The sequence below is a fragment of the Synchiropus splendidus genome, chromosome 9 (genome assembly GCF_027744825.2).
Source record: "Synchiropus splendidus isolate RoL2022-P1 chromosome 9, RoL_Sspl_1.0, whole genome shotgun sequence".
Taxonomy (NCBI): domain Eukaryota; kingdom Metazoa; phylum Chordata; class Actinopteri; order Syngnathiformes; family Callionymidae; genus Synchiropus; species Synchiropus splendidus.
The window spans coordinates 13,409,535-13,437,311 of record NC_071342.1 but is presented as its reverse complement, the minus strand read 5'-3'; the positions used below and the strand labels follow the sequence as shown (position 1 = coordinate 13,437,311).

Here is a 27,777-nt window from a genome sequence, read left to right as displayed (position 1 = left end):
GACAGCAAGAGTAGGAAGTAATGTAGTACCTCGGTTTTCGAATGGCCCGTTTTTTTCCAACAAAGATTTTGAGATTTTTTTGCTTCGGATTTCGAACAAAAATCCAGAACTCGAACACCCACGAAAAAAGCCGGAAAAAACATGCGCGGACCGATCAGCTGACCCACGACATGCTCTGTTATTGTGTGTAACGCAGCCTCTGTATGCAGACGTGTCCCGTTTACTGACTGTTTTTTCTTCATATTGGGGTGTAAAACCTTTCCTGTCTCCACACTGGACCGTATTAGAGTGTCACAGGGGAGGTGCTCGCTCTCCACACCTCCGAGGCTGGAGCGCTCACTCCAGGGTTTGATGTCCTGTTGTGGGCTGGAGCTGGGACAGGGATGAGGCGAGTCTGGGACAGAGCGTTACTTGGTTTATGACTTTGTCACAGCCAAACTGCACAGAAGCGCACATTCAGAGCTGGACACACACCGGGCACCTCTTCACTTCTGGAGAGACGTCACTCACTCGGCAACCCCTCCCACATGCAGCGGCCACACACATAGAGGAACAGCGCACCTGCAGCACACACTCTACATTCACTCCTACAAAAGCCTATTTTAAGGCTTGGAACGCATTATTTCTTTTTCCATTCATTGTGATGGGAAAAATCGATTCAGATTTCGAACAAATCGCTTCTCGAACGGCCGTCTGGAACGGATTGTGGTCGAGAACCGAGATACCACTGTAAGTTATAAGCAGTTTGCTTCAGCTGAAACCGCACTGGTGAAACAGTGTGTGTTCGATCGGTTGGGACAAAAACCTGCACCACCAATCCTTTGAGGAGCGGATTGCCCACTCCTGTCGTAGACGCATCTGTAAAGATCAATAAGGAGGGATCGGGTTATCGTTTATTCTTTTTTTAACCTATTCTTATGAGACTTATCGCACATGTTCCTGGTTAGCAGACCCATCGCTAACAGTCTGTAAATACCATGAAGGTTAACCTGGTAAAACACTGACTCACTTTAGCACGATAAATTGATAAGGTTTTTCCCAGAGACTTTTGCTGTCCAGGATATAGCGATGGTCATGTGATCTTTGTTGTCAAGGAAAAAGCGAGTCCAGATGTCGTCTCTGCTTAGCTCTCCAAACCCTTGCGATAACAGCGCCGCTCCTGTCGCGCTACTAGGGAAGATCAACCCACTCACAGATCGAACTTGGATCCGACTGGAATAACCTCGGTATTCATCCAGTCCTCATATTTGCACCCCATTTCTACTTTGTAAATGTGTGTGTCTATGTTGTTACGCTGGTGATGTTTTATTTCATGCTTGTTTAGCTAACGTCCGTAAAAAAAAAAAAAGGTTGTTGTTGAAGAATATTATAGATCAATGAATATTTCTTCTTCACTATTTGGTGCAAGTCTAAGGCAGCACTGACAAACCAATAAGACAAGAGAGGTTGACCTCCCACCCTGAACCAGACTTTGATTCTACTCCACTGCATCAAACTGAATTGTGTATTTCCCGGTCTATAACAAAGTTATCTTAGCCACTGCTAGGTATCACCTATTATCAAGCAGGTTGTTCAGAGACGACGCTGATTCATGGCTTTTGTTCTCTGTATTAAAGTCGTCCCAGATGCTTGTGTCATCAGATTAGTTGTTCGACTCAGAATGTGATTTGACCTTCACCACGCAACTATAAACAACACGCTCAGGCTTTGCTTCCTGTCTTCCTTATGCGGTTCAATATTCCAAACTTAAAAATGACATTCTTGTTTATAAGCGTTGCATTTCAAAAAATAAAACTCAGACAGAAGCAAAGACAATATTCACTGTAAATAAATATTCATTGGTGTATTAAAATAAATGGATCCTAAAGCAGTTTACACATAAGCATCCTTATTGCACAAACACACACTAAATGAACTTTAATGAGAAAGACTAGAAGAAATTAAACAGCGACATAAATATTTATAGATTTAATGAAGGCTGCTGTTTCTCAAGGCAGTTGGGAACTTTGGCTCTCTGAGCCTCTGCTGGGTAGAACTTGATTTTTAAGAGACAATTCTGACTCTTGGTTGAAGAATTAACACATAAAAACACAATAAATATTACAATTGTATCATGAAAATAAATGTAGACAAGAGGAAGAAGCTTAAAATAAAGTGGCTAACTGAGTAGGTGTCTCATATGATGCCAAAATGAAAACCAGTTCATCAGCTGTAGTGGGGGTTTTATTTCTCATTCGGCTGCATTTTAAAGGCTGATAACACATGCAGATTTCCACACGTAGCCTTCGGCCCTGCAGGGTGTTCTGTCAAATGGTGCTGTAAAATCTTTGCTACTAAAAAAAATGGGCCTCATCTGTTCTCATTTATATTCATCAAACGTGAAGATGCTGAGATTCCCACTGGCTAGATCTCTGGGACAGTTACAGAAATAAAGGATTCATATCCGATGTTTTCGCAGGGTTTAAAGACTAATGCACAATCTGCTGTAAGTGCAAGTGTCTCCAGAGCTCAGGATCCATTCCAGCAGTGTAAGACTTTCATTTAAGCAGTTGTTACTGGTGTTGGACAAGGGATTGATTTGACTTAAATCACGAATCGCTGTTTTTGGACGGCTCTTCGCCTCAGACTGGAGCGAGCGTTCAATTTCTATAGACACATTTGGTGACAAAATGTGTTTGTTTAGTGGCTACTGACGTGAGTGATGACCATTTCCTATCAGGGGTTGCCGCAGCAAGCCCTCCATCATCACTTCTGTCTTCAGAAGTGTCACATCCACAAACCTCAGTGGTTGTCCTCCTCTTCTCCCCTTCCCTGGTATATCCATCTCCATCTTCGTCGGTCATATGGCTTCGTCACAAACTATTCTGGAAAAACACCTCGTATTTTCTGATCACCAAACAGGGTACCTTTGAGTAAAAAAAGAAAAATAGCTGTGTTTCTTTTCATTGTACGTCTAAGTCAGAACCATGAATAAATGTGAGGAAACCACGGTCGCTGCTTCAAGGTTGGCCCCTGAAGATGAAACATGGCGCCCACCTGACCTATAAAACCTGAATTTCACTCTTAAAGTACTTATACTATACACTTGCAACCTGCTGGGGAGGCAGGTCTGCAGGATGTGGAAACTCAACATGGCGGGGCAGAGATGCAGAATAGTGGACTGTCGTCTCCTGTGGATGTTTATCCAGCAAATGAAGATTTTCCGACTCCAACAGATCCTTCAGAGGCACTTGACAAGCTGTAAATGCTGTCAGCTTCTCTTCAATTTCACTTTTTCTTGTTGGGAATTGTCCCACTATGCATATGTCATGATGATACGACAATGTAAAAAAAATGATACATTGAGACTTAAATTTTCAAGGCAACCCTTTGCAGTAACATTTTTGACCTTTTCAAGTTCAAGTGCATTGCTGTACCAATTGCATTTCTGCTGTTCTGTGAATTGCTATTAACTCTTCATTTTGCCAATATACTATATATAATACAGTATATAATCTATACACTATATTTATTTGCTCAATAGCATGATTCATTTAATGAGCAAAATTAACTGTTAATATATTTTGCATTATGCATTTTAGTTACCTGGATTCTAATAAATACAAATTTCCAAATCTGCATTTCCACACTTTTATTTTGCTGTGCAAAAAAACTGTCAAGAGAAGCACGTGCTTAATAATATACAACGATGAATATTTAAATTAAAAAAAAAAAAGAAAGAAAATAATGTCCCAACATGACACATGCGCTAAGTTGTTAACCAGCACAGGCATATAGGCATCATTTACATGGTAGAATAAAGATTTAAAAAAAGAAAAAAGAAAAGAAAATTATGACAATGGTGAGACGAAAGGTTAAGAAGAACAGATTCAATTTGCCAACTCCATTGCTTTAAAGAAGAAGTTTCCTCCGCAGCAACCGCACATGCTGTGTACTATCATGAGGATTTTCCATGAAGACATATTGAAATGTCTCTAAAGCGTACTTGAGGGCTTTTGCATATGAGATATTGAGAGCATACAGCAATCCAAAAAGGTATCCAAGTGCTAATGGAAGATCTGGCACATCCTCCAGGACAATGGTCTCCTCCAAAATCATAGATATGTTCTGTACCTTTGCTGATGCAGTAGGTGCAATACAGTCCTCTAGGACAAAGAGGATGCCTGCAGCGACTCCATTTGGAAGGCCGAACTTCAGGATCAACCTCCTGTAAAACAAGAGCAGTATTAAAATTATGATACTTTTCGGCATCGTGAATTTCCTGAGAATATTATAATCCAAAATACTCACCATGGAGCTCCTCTCCTGTGACCACACTGCTAACCACAAGGGAACACAGGGCCTTGCTATGTAATGTATTACATGTCCGACATGTATTTTACTGTTAAAAGGTTGGAATTTAAATTTTTTAGTTCAGTCAATGTTGAAAAGACTTTTTTACAGTGAAGAGGGAACATGAATGTGTGGAATGTGTTTGTTTCTATTGACGTATTTCATTGATTCAAAAAAAAAAAAAAAATTGGGGAAGCCATCTTGGATTGCATACTCGGGGTGGTGAGAATTATCTCACCTTCCAACTGGGAAATCATACATGAAGTCAGCAGGGAATGTCCCATGGCTGAGCACCACTGGAACGCACCATAAAATCTTTGCTCTGACTGGTTAAAACCGTGCAATTTTAGACCGGATTATTCAACGCAAATGTTGCCTGAAAAGTTGTGAACCAGTCGCCCCAAACATGTTGCACCTGCTTCCATATCGCGGTGCAACAGTTTGCGTTGTCTTTTCATGTAAATCAGTCGCTTTTGCCGCTTACATCCCATTTAGAGTGAAGTACCACTTACCGTTCAGTCTCACTCTGCCTCGCTTCATTCTTCACCTCCTCCATCATTCTGATCGCTTGACCCCACTTTTGTTTCCTGTACTCTCTGCTTCTTAAGTGCACCTGTTCAGTCGGTGTGTTTTTTGCTGGGACCCAGATTCAGGGACGTGTTTAAAATAATAATAATAAAAATCTCAGCACACTCGCGCTGAACACAAATACAAAGACCCTATAATCGTCTTCTCCCATCAGTCTTTTGGTAGGAAAGGAGCCCACGCTCAAGCTGGAACCCCGAAGGAGTGTATGTTTTTGTACTTCACCGATGCTCTAAGACGCTAATCTCTATTCATATACAGTGTGTGTGCATGGAGGGGATTGATCCTCCCCTGCATTCCTGGATAAAAGTCTATGACTCACTGACTCCGATCTTTTAATCATCTCACCCGCTCCACCTATTTCCTCCAGCTTTTCTGTTTCTCTCAATTAACCCAGCTGGATGCTCATGTTCTGAACATACTAAGCCAGTAAATCCAGACTGTAGGGTTCCTAAATAATGCTGGCTGTTGCTGCAGAGCCCACGTGGGACGCACAAAACATGGGGGATCATTTCCAGCAGACATATTTACGGTGTTTATCCCTCAAAACACAGCGTGTAGCTGTTAGTACAGTGATTTCTGGCCCGACAGCCATTTTCTCCGTCCTGCTCAGATCCATATTCAGTCTCGGGGAGCAGAGGGACACCAGAGGGAGTGTTTCCCTGTCCTAGTTAGGCAGGGTATTCTAGCTGGAGTGTGAGTCTAAGCAGTGAATTATTCAATGCCGTTCGCTTCCACATGCAAAGCTAGTGCCGGCTCGGTTAAAGACATTAAAGGCGAGGTCAGAGGGACGGCGGAGGCATTCTTCGATCAATACCTGGCAGCTCAATCTATGCGCCCGACACATATGAGATCTACGCCCCACATGCATTATGGCTTCCCACGCAGTGAGACGTGAAAGGACCAGACAGAACTCATATGAAGGGCAGCGTTCGTTGACCAGCTGCATCTTCTGGAAGAAGCCCTCAGTTCATAGGTTTCAGGCTCCACTTCCTGCTGCCAGGCTCAACATATACAGTGAATCCCCGGACGCTGGGCATCAGAGTCCGCAGCAAGCATTTTACCACCTCAAAGCTTTTCTCAGTGCAGTGTGAACTGGAATGACTTTGTCAAAGTCAAACAAAGACTGAAGGAATGGACGTGATGTCAGTCAGTGGCGCTGAAGTTTTAACAAGACAGACTCAGTTATAAGGGAAAACCATTTTTATATGTAGACCATGAGTCAGACAGAGACATGATGAGTGTGGAAAGTCATACTTTACTTCTTTTTTTTTTACATTTTTTAAAGCCCAGCGCTCCTGACCTTTGTCTCTCGGCTCAGCTTCTTTTTTACTGCAGAAGACTGTATCTTTTGTCTCTTTTGATCTCACCCTTTGTCCTCCCCTCACTCTTAAGCAAGACCCCCAGATCCTTGAACTCCTCCACAAAGGAAAATCTCAAACCAAAAGTCAATAATGCAACATATTTACTTGGCCATTATATATGCAATTGCAGTGCTTTCTAACACCCATTTCTCTACCTCTATGACTGGACGCCCTGCTATGTGCGTGATGTAATAACAGTGCATCCAATCACATCAAAAATAAAACTAAAGGTGGCTCACATTTGTTTGAACTGAATTGGCTTCTTCATTAAAGTGGTAGTTTTGTTAATAAGTAAATTGAACAAACAATAAAAGAAGACTATGTATATTATGAAATATTGGAAAAAAAAATTACGAGACCACAGATTTTACTATCTGTCGGTGACATTTTGTTTCATTTTAGAATCTACTGACAAGATTTCTTCCAAATTCCAAATAGAAATATTGACATTTAGAGTATTAATTTGCAAAAAATGACAAATGGACAGAATAACAAAAAAGGTGCAATGTTTTCAGACATCTAATAATGCAAAGAAAACATGGTCATATTAACTTTAAAACGTCACAAAACTCATGTTTCCAGAGGTTTCAGGTCCGGAGCTTGGTCTTACCATGACAAGGTCTTGATTTGGTGGTCCTTCATCCTCACCATTTTTGTTTCATTGTAAAATGAAACAAACAAAAAAAAAAAATGTTCATTTTACTTAAATACCTACCTGTTTATAGAAATTTTTGCAGTGGTCTCTTAATTTTTTTCTAGTGCTTTATGTATAGTATAATGATATCAACAAACAATATGAAATAAATTAATACATGAATAAGTAAATAAACAACACATTTTAAATGTATTTCAGTCTACATTTACTCGTTTTTAACTGACTTGTTTTTGTGAATTAATGTCCATTAACATAATAATTCTTAATTATATTGTTGAAAAATAAAATGAGAATAAATAAAAGACAAGTTTTGAAATCGAAAATAAAACTAACAAGTCTAATAAATACATATTTTCATTCGCACTCTACATATAAATGTAAATACAATTGCGTCTATGTGGAAGCGTGATATGATGAATGATGAAAACATTGAAAGACTGGTTTGGGATGATTCATTTTAACGTGGCAAATAAAGATGCTGTTGTCACATTCCACAGCTGACTGCAGACGACACGCCACCCAGCCACCCACGGGGGTCTGAGGGAGAACTCTCGGGACTGTGGGTGTGGGGGGCTCGCTTTGTGTGACGTTGGCGAATTGCAGCAAATAGTCCAACTGTGCGTGAGGAGAGACCAGGAGAGGGCGGGGTGGGGGGGAGAAGAGGGAGACAGAGCAGTAGTCGGACCGGAGCCGGATGGAGAGCAGGACTCCCGGAACGTCCAGGGGTCCCAACTAGGAGGACAGGGGTCTGCACCAAACAGGCTTCAGGGATGTAGTCGCAGCGGCTCGGAGCTCAGCCCACCCGAGCTCATCGTCATGAAGAAGCACTCGGCCAGGGTCGCCCCGCTGTCCGCCTGCAACAGTCCGGTGCTCACCCTCACCAAAGTGGAAGGTAGGAGGACCAACTATTGATCCAGCGCCGCAGCGCGCCCTCTCGTTGAAGCCTGCCAACTTTAGAACAGGCAGGTGGATCATCCATATTCATGACCATCTATGATTTAGTCACAATATCCTGCGTTTTCCGTCTCTTATGTAATAACCCTGCTGCAATAACAAGAACTCTTTCGTCACAATTGTGCCGCACGTTTCCCACTGCGATCATGAAATAACTTCGATTTGTGGATGGTTTTTACCGACACTGCTGCGATGAGGTTTGAGCTAAATTTACTGCTGCTCTGCCTGGATCTTGAAGTTGTTATTGCAGCAGGGATTTCCCCTCCAACCACCCAGCGCACCGCTCTACATCTCACCGTCAGTTTAACAAGAGACACGTCTACCCACTGTAATCATAGATATGAAATAACATTGGAGATATCAGTTCAATGCTTTGATATTTGAAGCTCTTAGGGAGGGAACATTTATTTGGCTTTTTTGTTTTGTTTTGTATACTGCAGTGGTTGAGGGACTTGAATGGTAAAATAAAGGCATGTATTTTTTGGTTCTGGATAATTCTATTTTTTTATTCAGAACATATATTGTATTGGGTTAATAGAGTTTATTTTATTTTATTTTTATTCAAAGTTTGTACTGTATTCGGTGGCCTCAGTCTTTGGTCATCTATCAGAGGCTCAAAGTAGAGCTGCTGGCCCTCCTACAAGTCTTCGGAGGTGGCTCCCCTCAACACCTCTTGAGGAGGTTGTTCTAAGCACCACAGAGGTCATACATCTAAGGTGACCTGGGAGCACCTCATTATACTTACATTATACTTCAGCTTTTTGCCACCCAGTCGTCAGATAAGTGGCATTTTTTCTTCTTTTTAATGTGTGCTTTATGAGGGTAGAATATGGATCTGATTCACTTGAATTCTGTGGTTATATATTTTAGGTATTTTGTGAGGTATTACGTAGTTGTAACCTGGTTAATTGAAAAAGGAATTTTATTTCTGCAGTCATGGCAGCATTCCTGCCCACCACAAGATGGTACTCCATCTCATGCATCCATCTGATTTAAGTGCTGTGTCAGAACACCGAACCTCAGTGCTACAGATGCATGTGGAGACTGGCATCAATGTTGTTTGTTGATTTCTTGACAGTCAACACTGACAGTAGATCTGCTTGCTCCTTTAAAAATAAATTCACGGAGGAAAATGAATATAATGCATAATAAATAACTCAATTCCCACCGTCGCAACAAGTATTCCCAGCTGTATATACAGTAGTAGCGACTAGTATTCAAGAGAATATTTGTTTTATTTCTGACCTTTGAATTGTGCGTCTTAATTTTACTTTTTAAAATCCCTTTTCCTGTGAGAGTGTCGGGGTGGGGCAGATTCCCAGCAACTTAATAAACCTGCGAGCCAAGTCAGTGGAAAATACCAAAACTTTACGACCACCCACTGCAAGGTTTAATCCACTGGGCAAAGTGTTGGAGCATGTATATTACAGTTGCTCATCCCCCGACCTCTCACACAGCGAGGATCAGTTCCCAGGTATGTTTTGACTAATTTGGATTCGGCTAAATTATTCCTGTGTGCCACATTGAGCAGCAGGTGTGGAGCTCACACGGAGGAAGTATTAACTCGTACCTGAATTCAAGTGTTATACAAAAGACAATTTAATACATTTGAACCTTTCTATGTTTTTTCTTCGAATTACTAACTGAAGGTCAAATGAAGGTCGTCTCATCACTGAGAAAGTCTGCGGTTCATTCAATGACACCAAGAGGTTGTCTCTAAATTTTAGATAAATAGGTTAAACTCTCTGAATAGCTGAAAAACTGAGATTAAAAGTTCATTTCTGGGTCGCAAAATCAACATGCTTTGTGGGAGATGCATGTTTTCCTAAGCAACTTTCAGGATTCCATGGAAAATGATGAGCCCCCGGACCTTCTGGTTGACACACGTACTGTATGTAGCACGGTTACAGTTACCTCTTGAAGATGAAATAAATTTGACTTAGATATAATGGGAATTTGAAGGCATAACATGGCCTTTTCTCCAAGCCTACTTGGTTATATGTTCCTGCCGTACTTGATTATTGTTGTTGATGATTTAAAAAATCCAAAAGCAATTGTTTTTGAAGCAAAAATGTGGTTCTGTGTGGAACTATAACTGCCTATCCTGAGTCGTTCCTATTAGGTCCTTCTCAAACACCAGCCGTGAATCATAAAACACTAAGTGTCAGCATCCATTCTGCCGCGTAACTCTCTGGTGATGCTATGCATTTTTTAACACATGACTTCGCGCCGTGTTCGACTGAGTGACTCGGTCAGCGGATGGCATGAATGCGCAGAAAATAGCTTCCGATTCGATTGTGCTTTTGAGCTCTTGGCAGAAAACGCTATCCTTTTTTTTAAATATTAATGAAGCATTTATTTATAACAAATCTGTTTCTACTCACAAGCGGAAGTCAGAACCCATTTGTCGGCTTGGGTTAGAAAAAAAAAATATATATATATTCGACATTTTAATGTAGAATGAAGGGGCATGTTCGGGAGGAGGGTATAGTGGAGCAGGATGTGTGGGCCTTTCTGTGGTTGAAGTACTTATCTTGTGTTGTCCTGAATGTACAGTACAACTCAGTATGAAGATGAGGATCCAGCAGCATGGATGTATAGGTGATCCTAATCTTAGCATTTAAGGGAGAGTCTTTTCCTTTCACGATGACTAACAGCCCACAGTTGTGTACTCAGAGTAACACTCCGTGGCAGTGAGTCTCTTAATGGAATGTTTTGCTTTTAAATGATCCTTTTTAGTTGGTCTCTCAGACAAGCTTCTGGCTTTAAATCCCTCTTGGGACTGTGGTGAATTCACATCGTCTCTCAGAACAATCCAAAATATGTACTTAGGCTCATTAGTGAGTCGCCCATACAAATGTGAGGGATTTAGCGTTTCTATGAATCTCTGGCGTGTTTTCTATTCCCTGCTTTTGCCCAATATCCGCTGGGATTGAGTGTTCTTGGCCTGGTATGTGGTGAGCTACTGAAGAACATCAATCAATGTTTTTTCGGTTGCTTTTTTTACACAAATCTTTTTAAGTTAAGAAGCAAATGTGTTAAGGTACCTTATACCTGTCAGCATAACACGTCTTTAGAAGGACTGCCGCATTTGCTTTGGCTTGTTCCACATTGTTTCAGGGTTGCTAGAGAACATAGCTTGAGGCTTGGCTTCTCAGGCTTGGAGGTTCTGACACCTTGTGAATATAACAGTGGGAGCAGTCAGCGTTCCTAACTGATTTGAATTAAAGGAGACACGTTTGTGAGAATATATGCATATTATAAGTGACTTTCTATTAAACAATTTTCTGTCCTCAGGTTCAGTACTTCTTTAAAGGGTTTTATGAACAGAAGGAAACTACTAGTTGCCTACGGATGAGTTGCGAAGTTGAGATATTCCACATTGTCTGGCTAACTGTTCGATATCTTGGCGCTGACTAGTCGCCAGCGCTCGACCGTTTGGAGCTGCTCGAAGAAAGCCATTGTTTCTGTGTTCTCATCGAAAATGAAATAAAAATCTTGGACAGTAATAATATTAATACAAGGTTTCTGCCAGGATTTTGTCAAAACTGAAATAAAAAAAACAGAAGGGAACAGTCAACAAGTCATGGAGAAACAGAAGGGAATGTCATTTATTGAATTGGTGATTGTAAAAACACTAGTTTTAAATCATGAGAAGGAAATCTGTCTCCAATCTGCAGTCCTCCTCACCTGGTCCGTCTCTTCATAGTGTGTTTGGGTGGAATGCGTGACTTGAGTTCCCTGAGCAACGGACGTCAGTCATTTTGAAGTTTCTTTGAGGATATTTCCACGATTAACCCTGGAAAAATGTCCACTTCCATGATGTCTTATGTGTCATCTGTTTGTTTTAAAACACTTGTTCACATGAGATTCCACCTTTAAAAAGAGATTGTTTTTTCTGATGAGTGGTTCTTCTATGAGCCGTGGCGGTGCACCACCCAAGTTTATATGTGACCATCTGCTCTGTGTCTTTTTTGCCTCCATGTATTAACCTGGGGAATAAATGGTCCCATTTAAATAGATTTTTCACTTCTTTTTTTGTAGCAATCAATAGAGCGAGTAGTTGGACACCCAATGAAACCAATGCAATCGATACAAAGTGAATTACTGGTGTAACGTGTATTGCTTTTTGCAAATACCACACGTTTCCTCTCAACTCATTTAAACCATTCTAGGTTTTTTTTCAGCTTAATTGCACCATTGCTCCTGACTTTATATGACAGCGTTATAGCTTTAAAGTGTAAGGGGCCTTTGTATCCAAGGACCCAGCAGAAACACTTCTCTGACTGTATGATGAAAATGACCTGACAAACCATAGTGTCATGACCCTTTTTTAAAAAATGCTGATTTATCGTCTTCGATCGAAACACTCGTAGGAGGAAAAGACTGTTCATGATTTATGCTGTAGACTTGCAACAGCACTGGCTGCATTTAGTAGGGTCTTAAATAAAAATGATGGGCCCATTTTAATCGCTTAAAAAGCCACCCAGCTTGGATTGGAACGTGGCCATTTTTACTAAAGCACTCAACTTGTACAGCAATTCATTTATTTGTAATTGTTTTGGGGGAATTTAGGAGGAAATCTGAGTGTTTGACACAGGAGCTCCAGTCAGAGCTTGAATGCTGCATTAACCTCCACAATGGTGCTGACGGTGTGCAACGTTTGATTCATAGTTTCTTTTTGGGGCAAAGTAACCTTTTGTATTTGACCGTGGCGACTAGAGCGACAGAAGGGGGCAAAAGAGGCCTGACCTGTTTAGTGTGCCAAACTGCACTGCTGACTAAGTTTACTCCTGGTTGGTCCCAAACAAGAAAAATACCTGAAGCTGCTTCATTATTTATGGCTTTCACAAGCAGGCCGACTGTGTAAATATTGAATAATAGCTCTGCTTTATACACCGACACGGCTGTCTGCATTTGTCCCACATGTGTTCAGTCTCTGTGATGAGTTCAAGTTTGCCACAATGATTTTAAGCGTATTAGTGTTGACTGCACTCGGAATATTTAATGTTCAAGTGAGAAGCAGTGGGATTCTGGAAGAAAGGGAGGAGATGAATAATGTGTTGTCGAGGCTGAATTGTCAATTCTTAAACATGAGAAGAGGTATTTAAGGTGTTTAGATTCTTATGTCTGCAGTTGCGCAGAAAAGAGAAGCGACGGATCAACGCTTCTTATGTAACCAAGACGGCTGAGTTTCTGCTACACGCGAACAAGAGAGGATGTATTCCTCTTTTTTTGAAGTCCAGCTACGATTTGAAGTCCTCTTGACGGTGTAGGCTGATGCGTGTTAGCCCTGATTCGTGGGCACCAAGTGTAATAGGACATGATGTTCTTATGTTTAATGTGTTTTCCCGCTCTGGCATGCTGGTTGGTGGATGCTGTGGTATCTTGAGGAGTACGGCATCTGAATGTGATCTGGCTCGTGGTTTTTTGCTGGGTTTTCCCCATATGTGTTTCTGTTGGCTTTAGCGGCCATGCTAACTAGCTTGTTCTCCTACTACCACTTCATGTAGTTCTTCTTATTGTTTTGGTTGAGAAAATGCTCATGATGTGGCTAAAACAATTCTAATAATAGGTTCCCCTGACATTTCCTGTGTTGCCCACTAAAGCTCATTTATATTCTTTATTTTTTCCATTTGATATTATGTTTGTTATATTTTTTCAAACATCATTTTTTTCTATTTGTCTGATTTATGTGACTTAAAATAAAATGGAAATTTTAAGCAAGTTGTTGTTACTCCCTGTATCATTTTTTCCCTATGTTCACTCTTCATGTAATTCTGGTGAAATTGAAACAGTCTAATCTAATGTGACAGTGCAAGAAGGGCAGGACTCCGAAAACTGTGATCCTTGGGGGAAAGTGGTTCAAATATGCAGTAAAATTTATCAAGCTTTCCTAAGACAATAGAAAAAAAACAGAAGCGTCGCCACATGTAGAGGTGTCAGAGGTAAGAGCTCCAACCGGAGGTCAGACAAAGGACAGAGGCGGAGTTGATAAACACCAGAAATACAAACTGTCACTGGGAGGCAAAGCAATATTGTGGCAAGGTGGTGATGGAGCTTGAACCCTGCTGAAGTGCAGTGCGGGGCTGATTTTTGTCTGTGCCTTGAGCCACACCCACCAGTTGTTACCTACAGATGGGAGACAGGTGTTACATGAGAAAGGCAACAGAAAGTCACCAGAACACATTAGGAGTCAAATGCTAAAATATTTGAAAGTGGTTTTGTATTTTGTAGAAAAAAAAAATGAATAAATGGATTTCTCTGCCAAGACCTTTGGTTTCGGTCAAAAATAATCACTCTCCGCAAGGTCAAAATGTCAAGTATCCACCAGGGCCCACTCAATTTTATAGGCAATTTCAGTAATTGAGTGGTATATTGACAAACAAAAACTCTTCTTATTAACCATTTAAGCTGATTTGGTTTTGAACACAGCCTTGGTTGTTACATCACAAAACTGCCTCTCACACCAGCTCATACATTATTTAGATATCAAATCTTAAGTGAGGACACGGCTGCTTCAGGATGGTAACACACCCCTCTCTTTAGAGTCTGTTTATATCCTCTCACCGTCGCAAATCCGCTTTCTTGTGGCGACACGTCCGGCAGTTCAAAGATGACGGCCATTGATTTTGACATGTGTTTCTACTGATCATATCTTCAGGGAATTCCAGTCACTAGAAATGTGTCAAGCAGGAACATCAGGCCGATTATTTTCTCCCCATCTTCAAACAAAACCTTCATCCCTGGCTGCCTTTATGACTTCATTCGGACTAGATTTTATGTTAAGCTACACTGCTATTGAGCTCAATCCGGCAGGAGGCGGCAGTAATGCTCAGAACTCCTACATGCACAGGAGGCACGAAGAAGTCGCAGCAGCGAAAATCTAAACGTTTGCTTTTAGTTTGCTGAAATAGAACAATGGAACTTGTGCTCAAAGTATTTACAGTGGTTGGTCTTCTTGTCTTTGTCACAGCTGAGCAAGTCTAATGTTGTACTGCGAAAGGGACGGCCATCTGACTCTAGTCGCCCCGAGTGGCTTCCAGCGATCAAAGCAACTTCCCTGCTTCTCTGAATTCCTGTTTCAAATAGGATCAGGTCAGTCTTCTAGGGGCTTGTCTAAAGCCCTGGAAAGTCAACAATTGCAGCTCTAAGCTAAAAAACATTTGGACAGCGTCACATCTTTCAGAGCCACCATCAGCCCGGTGACATGTGAGTAACAGCAACAACCACTAAGGTCAGCTTCTCTTCCACTTTGGTCCCCCACAGCACCATAATATCTGGACTCGTGATGGCGAAGTTGGGATTTTTCCACTTCAGTGTTGCCTGAAATGTGTCACTTGGTACAAGTGTCGGTCTAAACATGTTTCAAACGTGACATTTTTGCAAGCCCCTACATTAACTTTACATGTAAATCGGTTGCCTTAGTCCTGTAGATCCCTTCAGGTATTAATGCTAATGCAAATCTTTTACCGCATTGAGGAGAACCCTACCTGATGTGCTCCACCGTTCTCCTAATCTCTCCTAATGCTGGGAAAAAGCTCCTGTTCGGGGGCGGATCCTGATGTACCTTCAGTTTTACCAAATGTTTTTCTTTTGAAAGCTGTTGAAAAACTGTCCTTGAATCTTATCCTCATGTGAGTTTCAGAATTGCTAAGCAACTGCATCTTAAATACGTCAGAAAAGAGCGAAATGTTCTGTCCAGCCTAAAAATATTTTGGGTGACTTGTTCATGAGTGAGGAAAAGTGATGGACCGAACTCTGCTGCGTCATCAGATATGAGGAAGCTCATCATCATCATCATCATTTGAATTAAAAGCGAGTAAATGTTTCAAGCGCAGTTCACTAGTCTCTGCAGTTCTTTACTGGGAAGAGCGCTTGTCAATATTTGATGGTCTGGTATGTACCGGGACACGCGTGGTGCCAAGTCAAACAGTTGGCTTTGCAGAACATAGAATTTTAGATGATCGCTCGTGGACACATATGATGTAAGAAGGGAAACCGTGAGAGTTGCTTCAGAAGAGCGAGAATATGAGAGGACCGTATGCTTTAGGTCAATTAAAGATTTCTGTCATCTTCTTTCAGTACAATGAATTATTTAAGCAGCGCAAATGGCCCAGCTTGAAAGGTGACTTTGCGGTGAGCGGTTGTTCAGGAAAAGCACTGATGTATGTAGTTGGTGGTGGATGCATGGATGCCACCATCACGTCTTGTATACCATGTTGAAAAAAAAAAAGGAAAGTCATGTACCCAGTAGTTGCATGTCTGGGTTGTGCTCCCCCTCATGTCCTTCTGCTGTTGAACAATGTTGACTTTCATGATGGCGGATGAAGGGTTAAATTCTCGTAAAAGCGGGTGAATCTCATCCTCGTGTGTTGAATGCACACTAGCTGAGCTTTCATCATGTTAAGAGCGGACTCTCTGCTAACAAAATTTGAAAGGCATTGTTTGGAATTGAATATAAAAAGAATTTATTGTTTGTTTTTCAGTAGAGATTGTAAAACACTGTAGTGCAGGAGTTCAGTCAGAGTGAGATACTGAGGTGCACGTCTCATTTGTGTGCTTTGTATGAAGAAGGCGCCTCCAAAACAGCAACTGTGTCCTCAGGGAGCTAAAGCTTGCAAAGTAGTAGCTGCGTGCAATCGTCTTCAGATGTCGACGTTGATCTGAACGCTTTCTTTTCGGGAAGCAGGAAGTGGAAGTGTTTAACTGAAAACCAAAAATAAACTCATGCTAATCCACAAACCTGTTATTGCAACAACTGTGGCAAAGAGTGTGAAGGTAGACGTCAAGACCTCGTGTCTGTTTGGCAGCGACCTGTTTCAGTCTTGAACCATGCAGTCACTATTTCTATTGTATACAGTAACAGTCTTGCTTCCACCCCCTTCCTCTAAAACAGGGGTTCTTAACCTTTCTGATGTCAGGGCCCACTTTTCCCAGAACAAATGGACCCGTGGCCCATTCAAGGAATACAACTGATTCATGACTCTTGATTTCATTTGTGATCAATAACCATGTTTAGTCTACTGACAAGAATAGAACAAAAACCTTGTGAAATGACATGAAACCATGTGATCATCGCAAAGATATTTGTCATCGAAAAGTCCAACCAGCAGCAGAACCAGGTGCAGGTGCAGTCGTGTTCATCAAATTTACTAAAGAAAAAAAGAAAAAAAATGACACTTGACACAAACTGTCGAGAAAATTGGAAAAACTGAATACTAATCTAAATAAAATAAATAGAATAAAACCATGTTTAAATATCATGAAATAGAAATAATATATATATATATTTTTAAACTCTAAACAAGAAGTGAAGTGTAAATGAAAGTATCGCCATAAAATAAAAACTGCTTCATGAACAGTTTTTGCTGTTTTTCTTATTCTTTATTTTTACTGTTCAAGAACTTCTCCATAGTTGGTAACCACCATACGTGGCTAATGTATTAAAACTGAGTGTCTCACGGCCCGAAGGTGTGAAACAAAAAAACTTCTAGCGGCCCACTACGAGGTGCTCGCGGCCCCACCATGTACCCCAGCCCTATGGTTAAGAATCTCTGCTATAAAACTCTACCATTGTTTCTTTTGAAATGATCCTCCGCTGGTGGATTATGAGCAGAGCAGGTGGATGGAGGTTTTCTGGACATGGGTCCAAAAGGCATGCAACGGTGGATCTGAAGTGGGCATCCATTGGGAGTCTGTGTAGAGACTTTCGGTTGGTTCAGTTGACTTGGCTGCAGTTGTAGTCCTGATCACTGAGGGCTGCCTGCGTGGTGGGAAGGGCACATACTCTGCTGAAGTTGCGCAACATTAATCCTTAAAATGACCCCAGTATGGCCATTACACCCATCCAACCGTTCGATCATCAGGTTTGGTTAGCGCCTCTTTGGCACGTTCCGGAATGAGTGGATGAGAAATGATGTATGGCTGATGCCATATTGAACGAGGGCGCATCATGAGGACTTACCTCAGGATCAGGTGGGTGCAGCTGGTAGCTTTAAACACGCAGCTAAACCCAAAAGAAGAAGGTTGTCATAAAATTTCAAGTAAGAGTTCCACTCCTGAACCCTCTGTTGGTTGACTCACATTTAATCTCCTCCATCAGTCGAGTAATGAGGGTCGTCTTTACATGCAAGGCCGACCTTATTTTATTACAGCTTTGCACAAAGCTTTGGCATTAGTTCCGGAACTACTGAGAATTACATTTGAAAATGAAGTGATAATGAGTGCCCTTGCGTGGTAAAATACTCTTCCAGTGTTAAGTGGCCCATCATTACCCTTCACCAAAGGACACCCACAACACCAGTCTGGGTCGGGCATCTTCCCTTTGGCGCTTTTTCTTTAGGAACTACAGCAAATAGACATGGTCATTGTCAACCTCGGTCAATATATACTGATGTCATTCCATAATCTGGAATGTTTATGGGACTAGCTGACTTCAGTTTGTCATCCATCAATTGAATTCGAGGATTTAAAAGTGTTTTCACACCAGAGATTGAAGAGTTTGTCTCTGCTTTGACAGAGTTTGAGAGATGTGGAACCTTTGTCCTTCTGGGGAAAATGTTCCACTGGCGTTTGAAGAACACAGTCCCATGGATCATGTTTTAACTCCCTTTTCCCCTCCAGACTGGAACGAAATAATTTTGGCTGTAGACAGGACCACTGTCACATCTATGGCCATGCCCTCCTCGCTACTTTCTGGGGACACCAATGACCCAGAGACGGGAAGGGAGTATATGCAGTGAGAAGCTCAAGTGGCATCAAGCCAATGGTAGAACCAGCTCTGTTTAAAAGTCTCATATGCTGAGTTAGGACATATTGTATCATATTTGATGGCCACTTTTCCTTGCCGCTGGCCTTCTTTAACACAAAGGTGCACAAAGGACATGTCCGCTCATCCTGCACGCACGCTGCGACGCTGTTTTCAATCTTTTAAATATTGATTGGCCACATGGAGTGTTTGGAAACCTGCCAGCGTGTTTAACTGCAGCTCCATCCCACTGTATCACTTTTATAAAAAGACCAATTTAGAGTGTGAAGGCGACACTGCGTCAACTGGCAGGAATGAGTAATAGCCTTTCTCTGCTGCAAGGGTTTTCCTTGGTGTTTTGCACACAGTTGCACCTTGTCACTTACCATTGAGCCAGTGTCGCCCTGTTGCCTTAAATCATGGGCATCTGTTGAACCACCTGGGCAGGTCAGTGGAAGTGACAAACAAGTTCAACACTCGGCGAGGAAGTGACTTCATCGTCCTTTGAGGTTGAAGGAGAAACCATATGGGGAATTACAGCGTGTGGTGGTGGGGAGGGGATCAGTAACAGGCGTACCGCCCTTGTCTGCCCTCTTGGGTCTGTGTGCTGTGAGCCCTTGTGGTCCCAGATATCAGCTGGTGAAACCAGCAGGGTGTGATTTTCCTCTGTCTGGACGCGGTGTTATTGAGTGGGACGGACTCACACACAGAGTAGAAGGATTGATAGTCCAGCCAGACCCGAGCGTCTCACACGAGTAAGACTCTGATGTCTGTCAGGTAGAGAGATAACAATGACAGTGATGGCTGTCTGTCTTCCTGTCTGTCTTTTCTACTCGAGGAATTACCGTCGAAAGCTAAGACACAAGCGCTGGACCGCACCCTTGATTCACTCCAGTCTCTTCCGCTTCATTTTCCATCCGAGCTGAAGGATAGTAATCAATCACTTGCAAACTAGGATCATAAATTTTGGTGTCTGAGACGAAAGTAAAGTGTGAGCATCATTAATCCGTCACTCACGCACGCACGTTCTAGGGGGGAAGTCGATGAGCTGTTTAAATATGTTGTCTTCCAATAATGCAGCAAGGCAGCCTTTTTTCCCACCGTGGCTCTGAAGTGTTCACAAAACAAATGCGCAGGTTTCATTGAAATATGTGAGAAATATTGATTTCAAGGATCTGGATCCACAAATCTTCTGAAGGAGTTTTTGCTACCTTTCTTGCTCAGCGACTTCCTGCACACCGCTGCCACCCGCAGGCCTATTGAGCTCATTGCTATCAATAATATTTGAAGAGTTGTCTGAAGTTGGGAGAGGAGATCTGATTTAAAGGAGCGTACAGAATGATCCCCAGGATTTCATGTCTTATAGAAGGGAATAAAAACTCCACTGTCGGCTGGGTCGCCCTGTACGTCATGTCCGTGATGAGTGGACAATGAGTCTTTATCAGAATCAGCATTGACCTTTTAAGCTTCTGTAAACCAGTCGGTTTGACCAGCCCTCACTCCTCACCACTGGATGTCATCTCATCATGGATCAAGACTGGGGTAAAAGATATAAAGGCATTTTCTTTGTAGCAGTATTTTCAACCCAGTCAAACATGGGACTCCCCTTCAGATTTGTGCAATACAAGAGTATTAGAGGAAAACACGGTGGCTCCAGTGACCTCTCCACTTTGGAGGTTATGGGAATTCATGCACGGAATGTTTTCTCAGCGGCGCTCCCTTGTGTTATGTATGTGCAACAATCGATTTCCCTTGTATACAAACCTTGGTGGAGACTAACAGGCGCTGTGCTTGCTGTGCTGCCAGTTTTGAATTGTCTTACAGCTTAAGCCGGATGATAAGACAAAAACAGTTGCTCGCAAATGTGTATCGATGATTGATCTGTTTACGCTCGCTGAGGCGGAGCGCTGCAGTGCACTTTGCTTCCCATTAGGTGATGCCAACAGCTTCCTGTTCTTCATCTTGGATGACCAATCTCAACCTGTGTGGTGTTACAAACATGACATCAGATCAAATATGAGGATAAAAGATGGGAGGTCGGTGAGGGGAGGACGGGACGCGCCATGTCAGTGGTGCCGTCTCGGCTCGGAGTGGCCTTGTAGAGTTCAGTCAAGCAAGACGCTGCTGGCACATTTGGGATTTGCAGCTATCAGCAGGAGAGATCTGCACTGCAGAGACTGCAGGAGGAGTCTGACAGGAATACGGCAGACCGGGGAGGCAGGGAAGCATGGAGATGGAGGAATCCTGGGAAAGCGATTTTCTGATGTAGCAATGGGACTGAAAGAAAAATGCTTCTCTTGAAATTTGTGCTCCGGAAAATGAAACTAAAGTGACACTGCAGACAAATCAGAGGAAAAAGTTGGCAGGGGTGTAAAATAATCTGCTTGCATCACTTCTGGCCACAAGCCACAAGTCCGGTAATACCAGCAAAAACCAGGGAGCGGAAGAATGACAGGGTGCGGTAGGAGATCAAGCCACTTTTTGTGCGGAAACTAGAAAGAAATGGTGCAACACATGCAGGATGAACATGACGTTACAGAAAGAGTAACCTTGTCCTTGACAATGACCCGAACTTTTATAGAAAACAATATATTGTGATCTATAAACTAGAATATAATATTTTATTGTTTGCTATCCCTTCCTTCCATTGGCCCATTGCTCCATTCCAGGAATCTGTTTCTTGTTTTTCAGTAAAAAGTAAAGCTCATAACTTCTGGTTGAGGGATTCCAATGTGCATTTGAAAGCCGAGACATTCCACTATTAGCTCCATGGGGCTACACAACACAGGGTGTTGTGTTCTTCAGTAATCACCACACAACTCACTTATCCTCATGCATCTTAGGGTGGTTTCACACTGCAGGTTCTGTGGCCTGAGTCCAGTTCGCCCCCTGCTGTGCAACCTCCACGCTTAGATGATGTCCCTTTTTTTCCTCCTCAGCTGGCGGTGCTCTGCGCCAAATAGCTGGTTTGTGACCCACGACAAAGCAGGTCTCAAGGAAGTCGTCATCAGCCGAGCGACAACCTATTTACCACCATCAGCTTGACCACCCTATTTCTATGTCAATTCTTAGCATTACGAGTCATTGTCACCTCAGATATTAACTAGACGGAGTTCCGCCACGGCTGTAACAGAGTGTGGTATTTCACAGCCAAAACTAAACATGAAAGAGTGTTGTCATGTTTTTTTTTTGACAAGGAAATAGCGGAAACAAGCTGCGTAACGCGGAGCGTCTTGACTGAATCACGCTGCTCTCACAACACGTTGAACACAGTGAGAGAGATTACTGACGATTGAGAAGATTTTGATCATTTAAGCACAAATCCAGACTCCAGAAATTATCGATGAATAGTCTGGTAATCTTCAGTAACTTGGAACAAATCAGCATCTTTCCTCTTCGCTGTCCTCATGCAGACAGCTGCAGGATCACAGCAGTGAAAACAGTTACTGTTGAGCGCGGCATTATTCATTCAAGCAAATCTGTCTATCAATAAAATCAGGTGTTAATCAGCCTAATAAAGGCGAAAACACATGCGTTATCAAACACCCGGACACATCACAAGTCCCGGACCGTTGCGCTGCTCTCCCGTTCTTGCAGCGCCGGCTACACACCTCAGTGGTCAGGGAGTTTGCAAAGTTGTTTTTGGACGATGCAGCTCTCCACCCGGGATCAAGTCTGCAGCCAAAACCCGACTGTCTTGTCTTCAAGTGTTCATATCCATATCTCTGGAGGTATCGAAGTACGCACATGAGGCAACGTCATTGTTACATGTAGAGCAAATGAGTCCACACATACTGTAGAAGTGATGTTCATATACTGTAGATCTGCGCTTTATACGTTCACTATTAAAAGACCTTCAACTGTTGCAGTGCATCATGCGCCTGTGGGACATGTTCATGTTTTAGTTTTTAGAGGGCGTTTGTTGTCGATGAACCACCGAATCTATCACAACACTGGGGCGTCGACAGGTGAGACAGTTCCATTACCTTTTACATGGGTGTCACTTTCTGACCTTGACAGAAGCTTTTGATAACAAAGTGATAAGGTTCCAGTTAATCTCTGCTGTAGATGGAGCCTCTTCCTGGGTGTTTCCTTCATGCTAATGATGCCTTCAAATGTCATTAGAAGGTGCGTTTCTATCTCTTGCAGCCACTTTGCTGACCAGACTCTCCCGCTGATGAGTTCACTATTGCGGCGCACTGTTCGCCAGCAGTGGCCAAGGTTGATCCGGCAACATCCGTCATTGTCAGGCGGAGTCTCGCAGCAGATCCTTCTTCTTAATTCATGGTGCTAATGTTCCGCAGCGCAACAATTGAATATGCATTGATGTCTCCGCTGCTTTAATGAATCAATGAAGTCTTCTGAAGATGTGTGTGGCAGCAATATCACTAATGTTGGCATCACACAAGTGTGTCGACACGGGGCCTGACTGGAAATGGTGAGCCTGGCGCCCCGCTGCGTGTTGGCGTGTGATTGGCTTTGGCCATTACTGCATTTGGAAGATTAAACCTCGCATCAGCTCTGAGACGGTGGTCAGGACAGCGGGGTGTGGGACGGAGGCCCAGGAAGGACAAGAACTGAGCAGTGTAAACAAGAGATGACCTTGAGAGGGAGAAGCCTCAAGCTCAGAATAGAGAAACTCAATTCTTACCCTTGTGATCCGGACATTTATAGACAGCTATTTGTGTTGTCACCTTTTGGTCGCTGATTGATTCTTCTATTCAACAGTCGAAATAAATATATATCGACTTAGTTGGACAATATTTGCTCCTTTTTAGTGAACACAAGGAGTCCATGGACATTTAAATACTACTATAGAGACATCCATAACATATAGAATGCTCATTAAATATTTAAGGAGTATTCTAAAATAACAATCACTGCCAATGGTAAAAAATAAATAAAAGAAAAATACATATAAATAGTTTTATGGTTGGATCAAATACTACTGATGAGTTTATACAAATGATCTTATTTAAAATAAGCATTACTGCAAGCGATAAATAATGAAAACCCTCTTAGTTTTTTCATATGAAAAATAAAATTCATAACAGATTTTTTTTTACATTGAAACACATCCACGAATATAATAAATGTATCCAATAAATAATATACTTTAGTTATTAAATTAATTATTATTATAATAAATATTTTGGAAAAATTATATCCTTCTGTAGTTTAAAACAACTTTATTTCCAAATGTTTTAAAAACAAAATAATATAAAAATTATTTTTAATAAATGTTTGGATATGTCGTCATATAGAAATAAATTAAATGGATGCAATAAATAGCTGATAAATATTATAAGATAATGTTAAATGTATATTATTGTAATGTTACCACTGACACTAAAAATGACTTAAGATAATAATGGTAAGAACCTAGATGTAAACAGAAATATACTGGAAATTGATAAATAAGTAAACTAATAATAAAATAATTTATGAAATACATAGAGAAACATGTTGCTGATCCACTTAAACCACTAAAAATACATCCTCCGTTCTGGTTTGGGTTACAATTTAAGAAGGTTATGAAGAATCAAATCACTAGTCACATAGAAAACATGGGTATTTAATGATGGACGTGTTGGTGTGGAAATGTTTGAAGGAACAAAATTGGAGGGACCTGAAGATGGACCACTCACGCTCCTCAGACAACATTGCTTCTGACTCAAGTGCTCGTAGATGAGCCTCGGCGCTGATGAGTTGTCGGTTGATTTTTGCAAATTCAAAACTTCCATATAATGCAGCGTTAATTGCATCCCTCCCTCTGACTCCACACACAAACTGGGTGTGTATCCTCAGCAGCTCGGAGCCTCGCGGGAACGCGGCGCATTAGCATCCAAGGCGATCGTCATCAAGCAGTTAATCTGTGATATGATGAAACCACCTGGCAAGGTCAGGAGTCACTCTTTCAAGAGGAGCGAAGCACTTCAGCGCTTTGATAAACGCTCTCCCTTTTAGCTGGAATACACACCAGGCAGCTGCTGTCCTTTTATTTCACACCTCACGTTTGTACGCAGACGTCAATGCAACACAATTCTATCTCTCCTGACTGCATTGTCTGCTGCATAATAACAAATCCTGGTTGTCCCAGCTCCAACTTGTTATTTCAGCTCCTGTGAAGGACAATCTGTATTCTGGTCACTGTATATGGTGCAGATAAAAGTGGAAAAAGACCCGGCAGCACACCATTACCCTCTAAACGCACCCTTTTTACTGTCAGACATGTTCCTCTCCTGGTAACACACACATCCACCGTCACTGAAAAGTGGAATTTTTTTATGTTTCATCGTCCAGACAAGATTTATCAAAGGGCAAACTTGAATCATTCTTGTTATGAGCGGCACGGATATGAATTTGGATGAATTTGCGGGTTATTGTTATTCAGGCTAGAGTGGGAAGTTTGTTGTGTCAGGAGAATTAAGGAAGGATTCTGGATGTGGATTTTAAAAGCAGTACGTGGGCGTTAAACTGATTTTTTTTTTCAGTTTCCATATTTATACAAGCATTTGTCAGAGTTAATGATGAAACCCTGAGTGACTGTGAAAGGCAGAAAACCTGTGGTAAAAAACTGCACGATGTCTCGTGTGTCTTGCTACTGCACTTTAAAGGAGTTACGTCTCATAGATTTGCCACATCAAGCAACGAGAAAACAGATATGCGTATCGCAAGTGAATGTAAAGTAGTTCTGTTTACGCTATCGCGTTCAAACGCAGTTATCAGCGACGGGGTTAAGTCGCGTTCGTCATGCATCGACCATCAGATTTGTCCTCCTCTGACCTCGTCCTCTGCCACTTTCGTTTACATCTGATCGATTTGTGTTTGTGTAACAACACAGAGAGAGCAGACTCATAAATAAAGTGAGCGAGACTGGCTGGAATACCTAAATGGCTCGGGTCAGTACTGTTGTGTGTGTATGTCGTGTATAGACGGGCAAATGTTTTACCAGTATAACAATCGATGCCAATGGGAAAAAAAAAAAAGATGTTAATATTTTTATGTTTGGATCAAATGCTGGTGATGAGTTTAGACAAATAATCTTATTTCAAATAATATAGATGCAGTATGTAAAAACAAGAGTGTTACTGCAAGTGGTAAATAATGAAAACCCTATTACATTTTTTTTTTCGTAAAAAAATATAATTTGAATTTTTGACATTGAAACACACCCACAAAATAATAAATCCAATAAATAATTAGATTTAGCTCAACTATTATCATTTTTTAAAAATAATTTCCATCTGTGGTTTAAATTAATTCTATTCACGAGTGTTTAATAAATAAGATAATATAAAAAATATAATGATAGTAAGTGGTTGGATATGTTTTCATGAACAGATACATTAAATGGATGCAATAAATAGCTGATAAATATATTTTTCTATTTTTCTTTTTCCTGAGTGACTGTGAAAGAGAAAATCTGTGGTTAAAAAAAAACGGCATAATGTCTAGCGTGTCTTGCAACTGCACTTTCTTTAACTTAATGTCTTCTGTTTATTCCTGCAGGAGAAGACCGCACCAGGGAGAATGTGGCGGGCGCTGTTGATGCCCAGGCGGCCGTGGGTGCAGGAGCAGAGCCGAGCACCAGCAAACGGAGGATCCACTGCTGCGTCCGAATAACAACCGTACAAGTGCGGAAGGCGCTGTGGGGTGTGGCCATGGTGATGTGCGTGTGCTCGTCCTGGGCGGGCTCCACGCAGCTGGCCAAATTGACCTTTAAACAATTTGACGCCCCCTTCACTCTCACCTGGTTCGCCACCACCTGGAACTGTCTCTTCTTTCCGCTTTACTACATCGGCCACTTGTGCAAGAGTCCGGAGAGACAAACCCCCAGGCAGAGATTCAGGTGAGAAACACACTTTTTGCATCCTGATGTTTGTGGTGGGATTTTTTCCAAATTTCTTACGTGTTTCTCACGTTCGTATGTGCCGTCCGAGACCTACACATCTACGATAGGTATCCTTGCGCCTCATCCATCATGATCTCTTGGTGTCATGTTGGCCATTCACACTGTTTAGGCTCCTCGTGACGCCACACAACCATCCTACCTCTGACATGAGGAATTCCCAGGATGTGGCTTTGACCCCTGTAGAAAATCGCCTCACACTGCAGTCAGCTGGTCTGCTAAACTTTTGGTTCACCACATGTTTCCTTCACCCACAAGGAAGTACACTCTACTCAACTAGTATTTCCCCCATCACATAGGCGTTTTTTTTTAAATCTCCTTGTGGTAAACTTTAGTTCCGCCATTCGCTTCACAGTTTGTGCAGGTCCAAAAATGGAAATTACTATTATTTTCATGCAACTATAATCTCTCATATCACACTACAGAGTAAGAGCATATCAGTAGCCACTACAGTTTCAGGCTTCCCTCAGTTTCACTGACGCCATGAGGCAATAGGTGGTGCACTGTGGGCATTCAAAGGGAACAGTAAACCAGCAAAGGGCTACTTATCCAGTACGACCCAAGACTCACGTGTTGGCCCTTTATTTGATCGTGTTTCCAAGTATCAAGCCAGATTGTTTTGTGGCCCTGCAGCTGGTTTACGTGTAATGTTGACATTCCAGTGTAAATGCAATCCAAAGTTTACGCATTGTTTTACTCTGAAAATTGACAGCGCCACATTGTCATTGACAATATATCTGTGCAATACACTCCCTGCTAAACCAGCGCACCCTGTAGTTGAAGTGAAGAATTGTGTGACATGGACAGTAAAACGAAGGACAGCCACTGTGACTAATGGCCCATTCTAATGCAAAGCAAATATCCTGACCTGACCTTGAACCTGTGGAAAAAAGCAGCACAAATACCTACTGTACTGTACAAAAACATAGTGTACTGTAGAATCAGGTCCTTTGATAACACACGCATTATCAACCGGGAGCTTCACTTGAGGAACTGTCCTTCAAATATGATGTTATTCATACAACTCCTTCAACCACATCTCCATCGTCTCTTTGCTGCGTCCCACGGCAGTTCAAGTATTTATATGTCGTTTCATTGCCTCTTGTTACCTTCATGCATAGAGACCTCCCTATAAAAAGTGGGCTCATTGATGTGGCGTCTAGTAAAGAATAGTGACTTGACCTCACATTCTGGAATTTGGAATGGACCTGGAGTCAGTTGGTAT

The 27,777-nt window shown here is 41.9% G+C and overlaps 1 protein-coding gene across 2 annotated transcripts in view; it reads left to right on the top strand.

Moving 5' to 3' along the window:
• The window catches only part of slc35f3b (solute carrier family 35 member F3b), a 54,758-nt gene that overhangs the window by 15,842 nt on the left and 11,139 nt on the right, over positions 1 to 27,777 (top strand). The window contains exons 1-2 of one of the 2 annotated variants that reach the window (XM_053875864.1): positions 7,621 to 7,828; positions 26,153 to 26,492. In XM_053875864.1, coding sequence (XP_053731839.1) covers positions 7,753 to 7,828; positions 26,153 to 26,492 — 416 coding nt within the window. In that variant the 5' untranslated portion in view covers positions 7,621 to 7,752. Of the gene's footprint in view, positions 1 to 7,620; positions 7,829 to 26,152; positions 26,493 to 27,777 lie in introns of those variants that run through there. The other variant, XM_053875863.1, reaches the window with a different exon arrangement.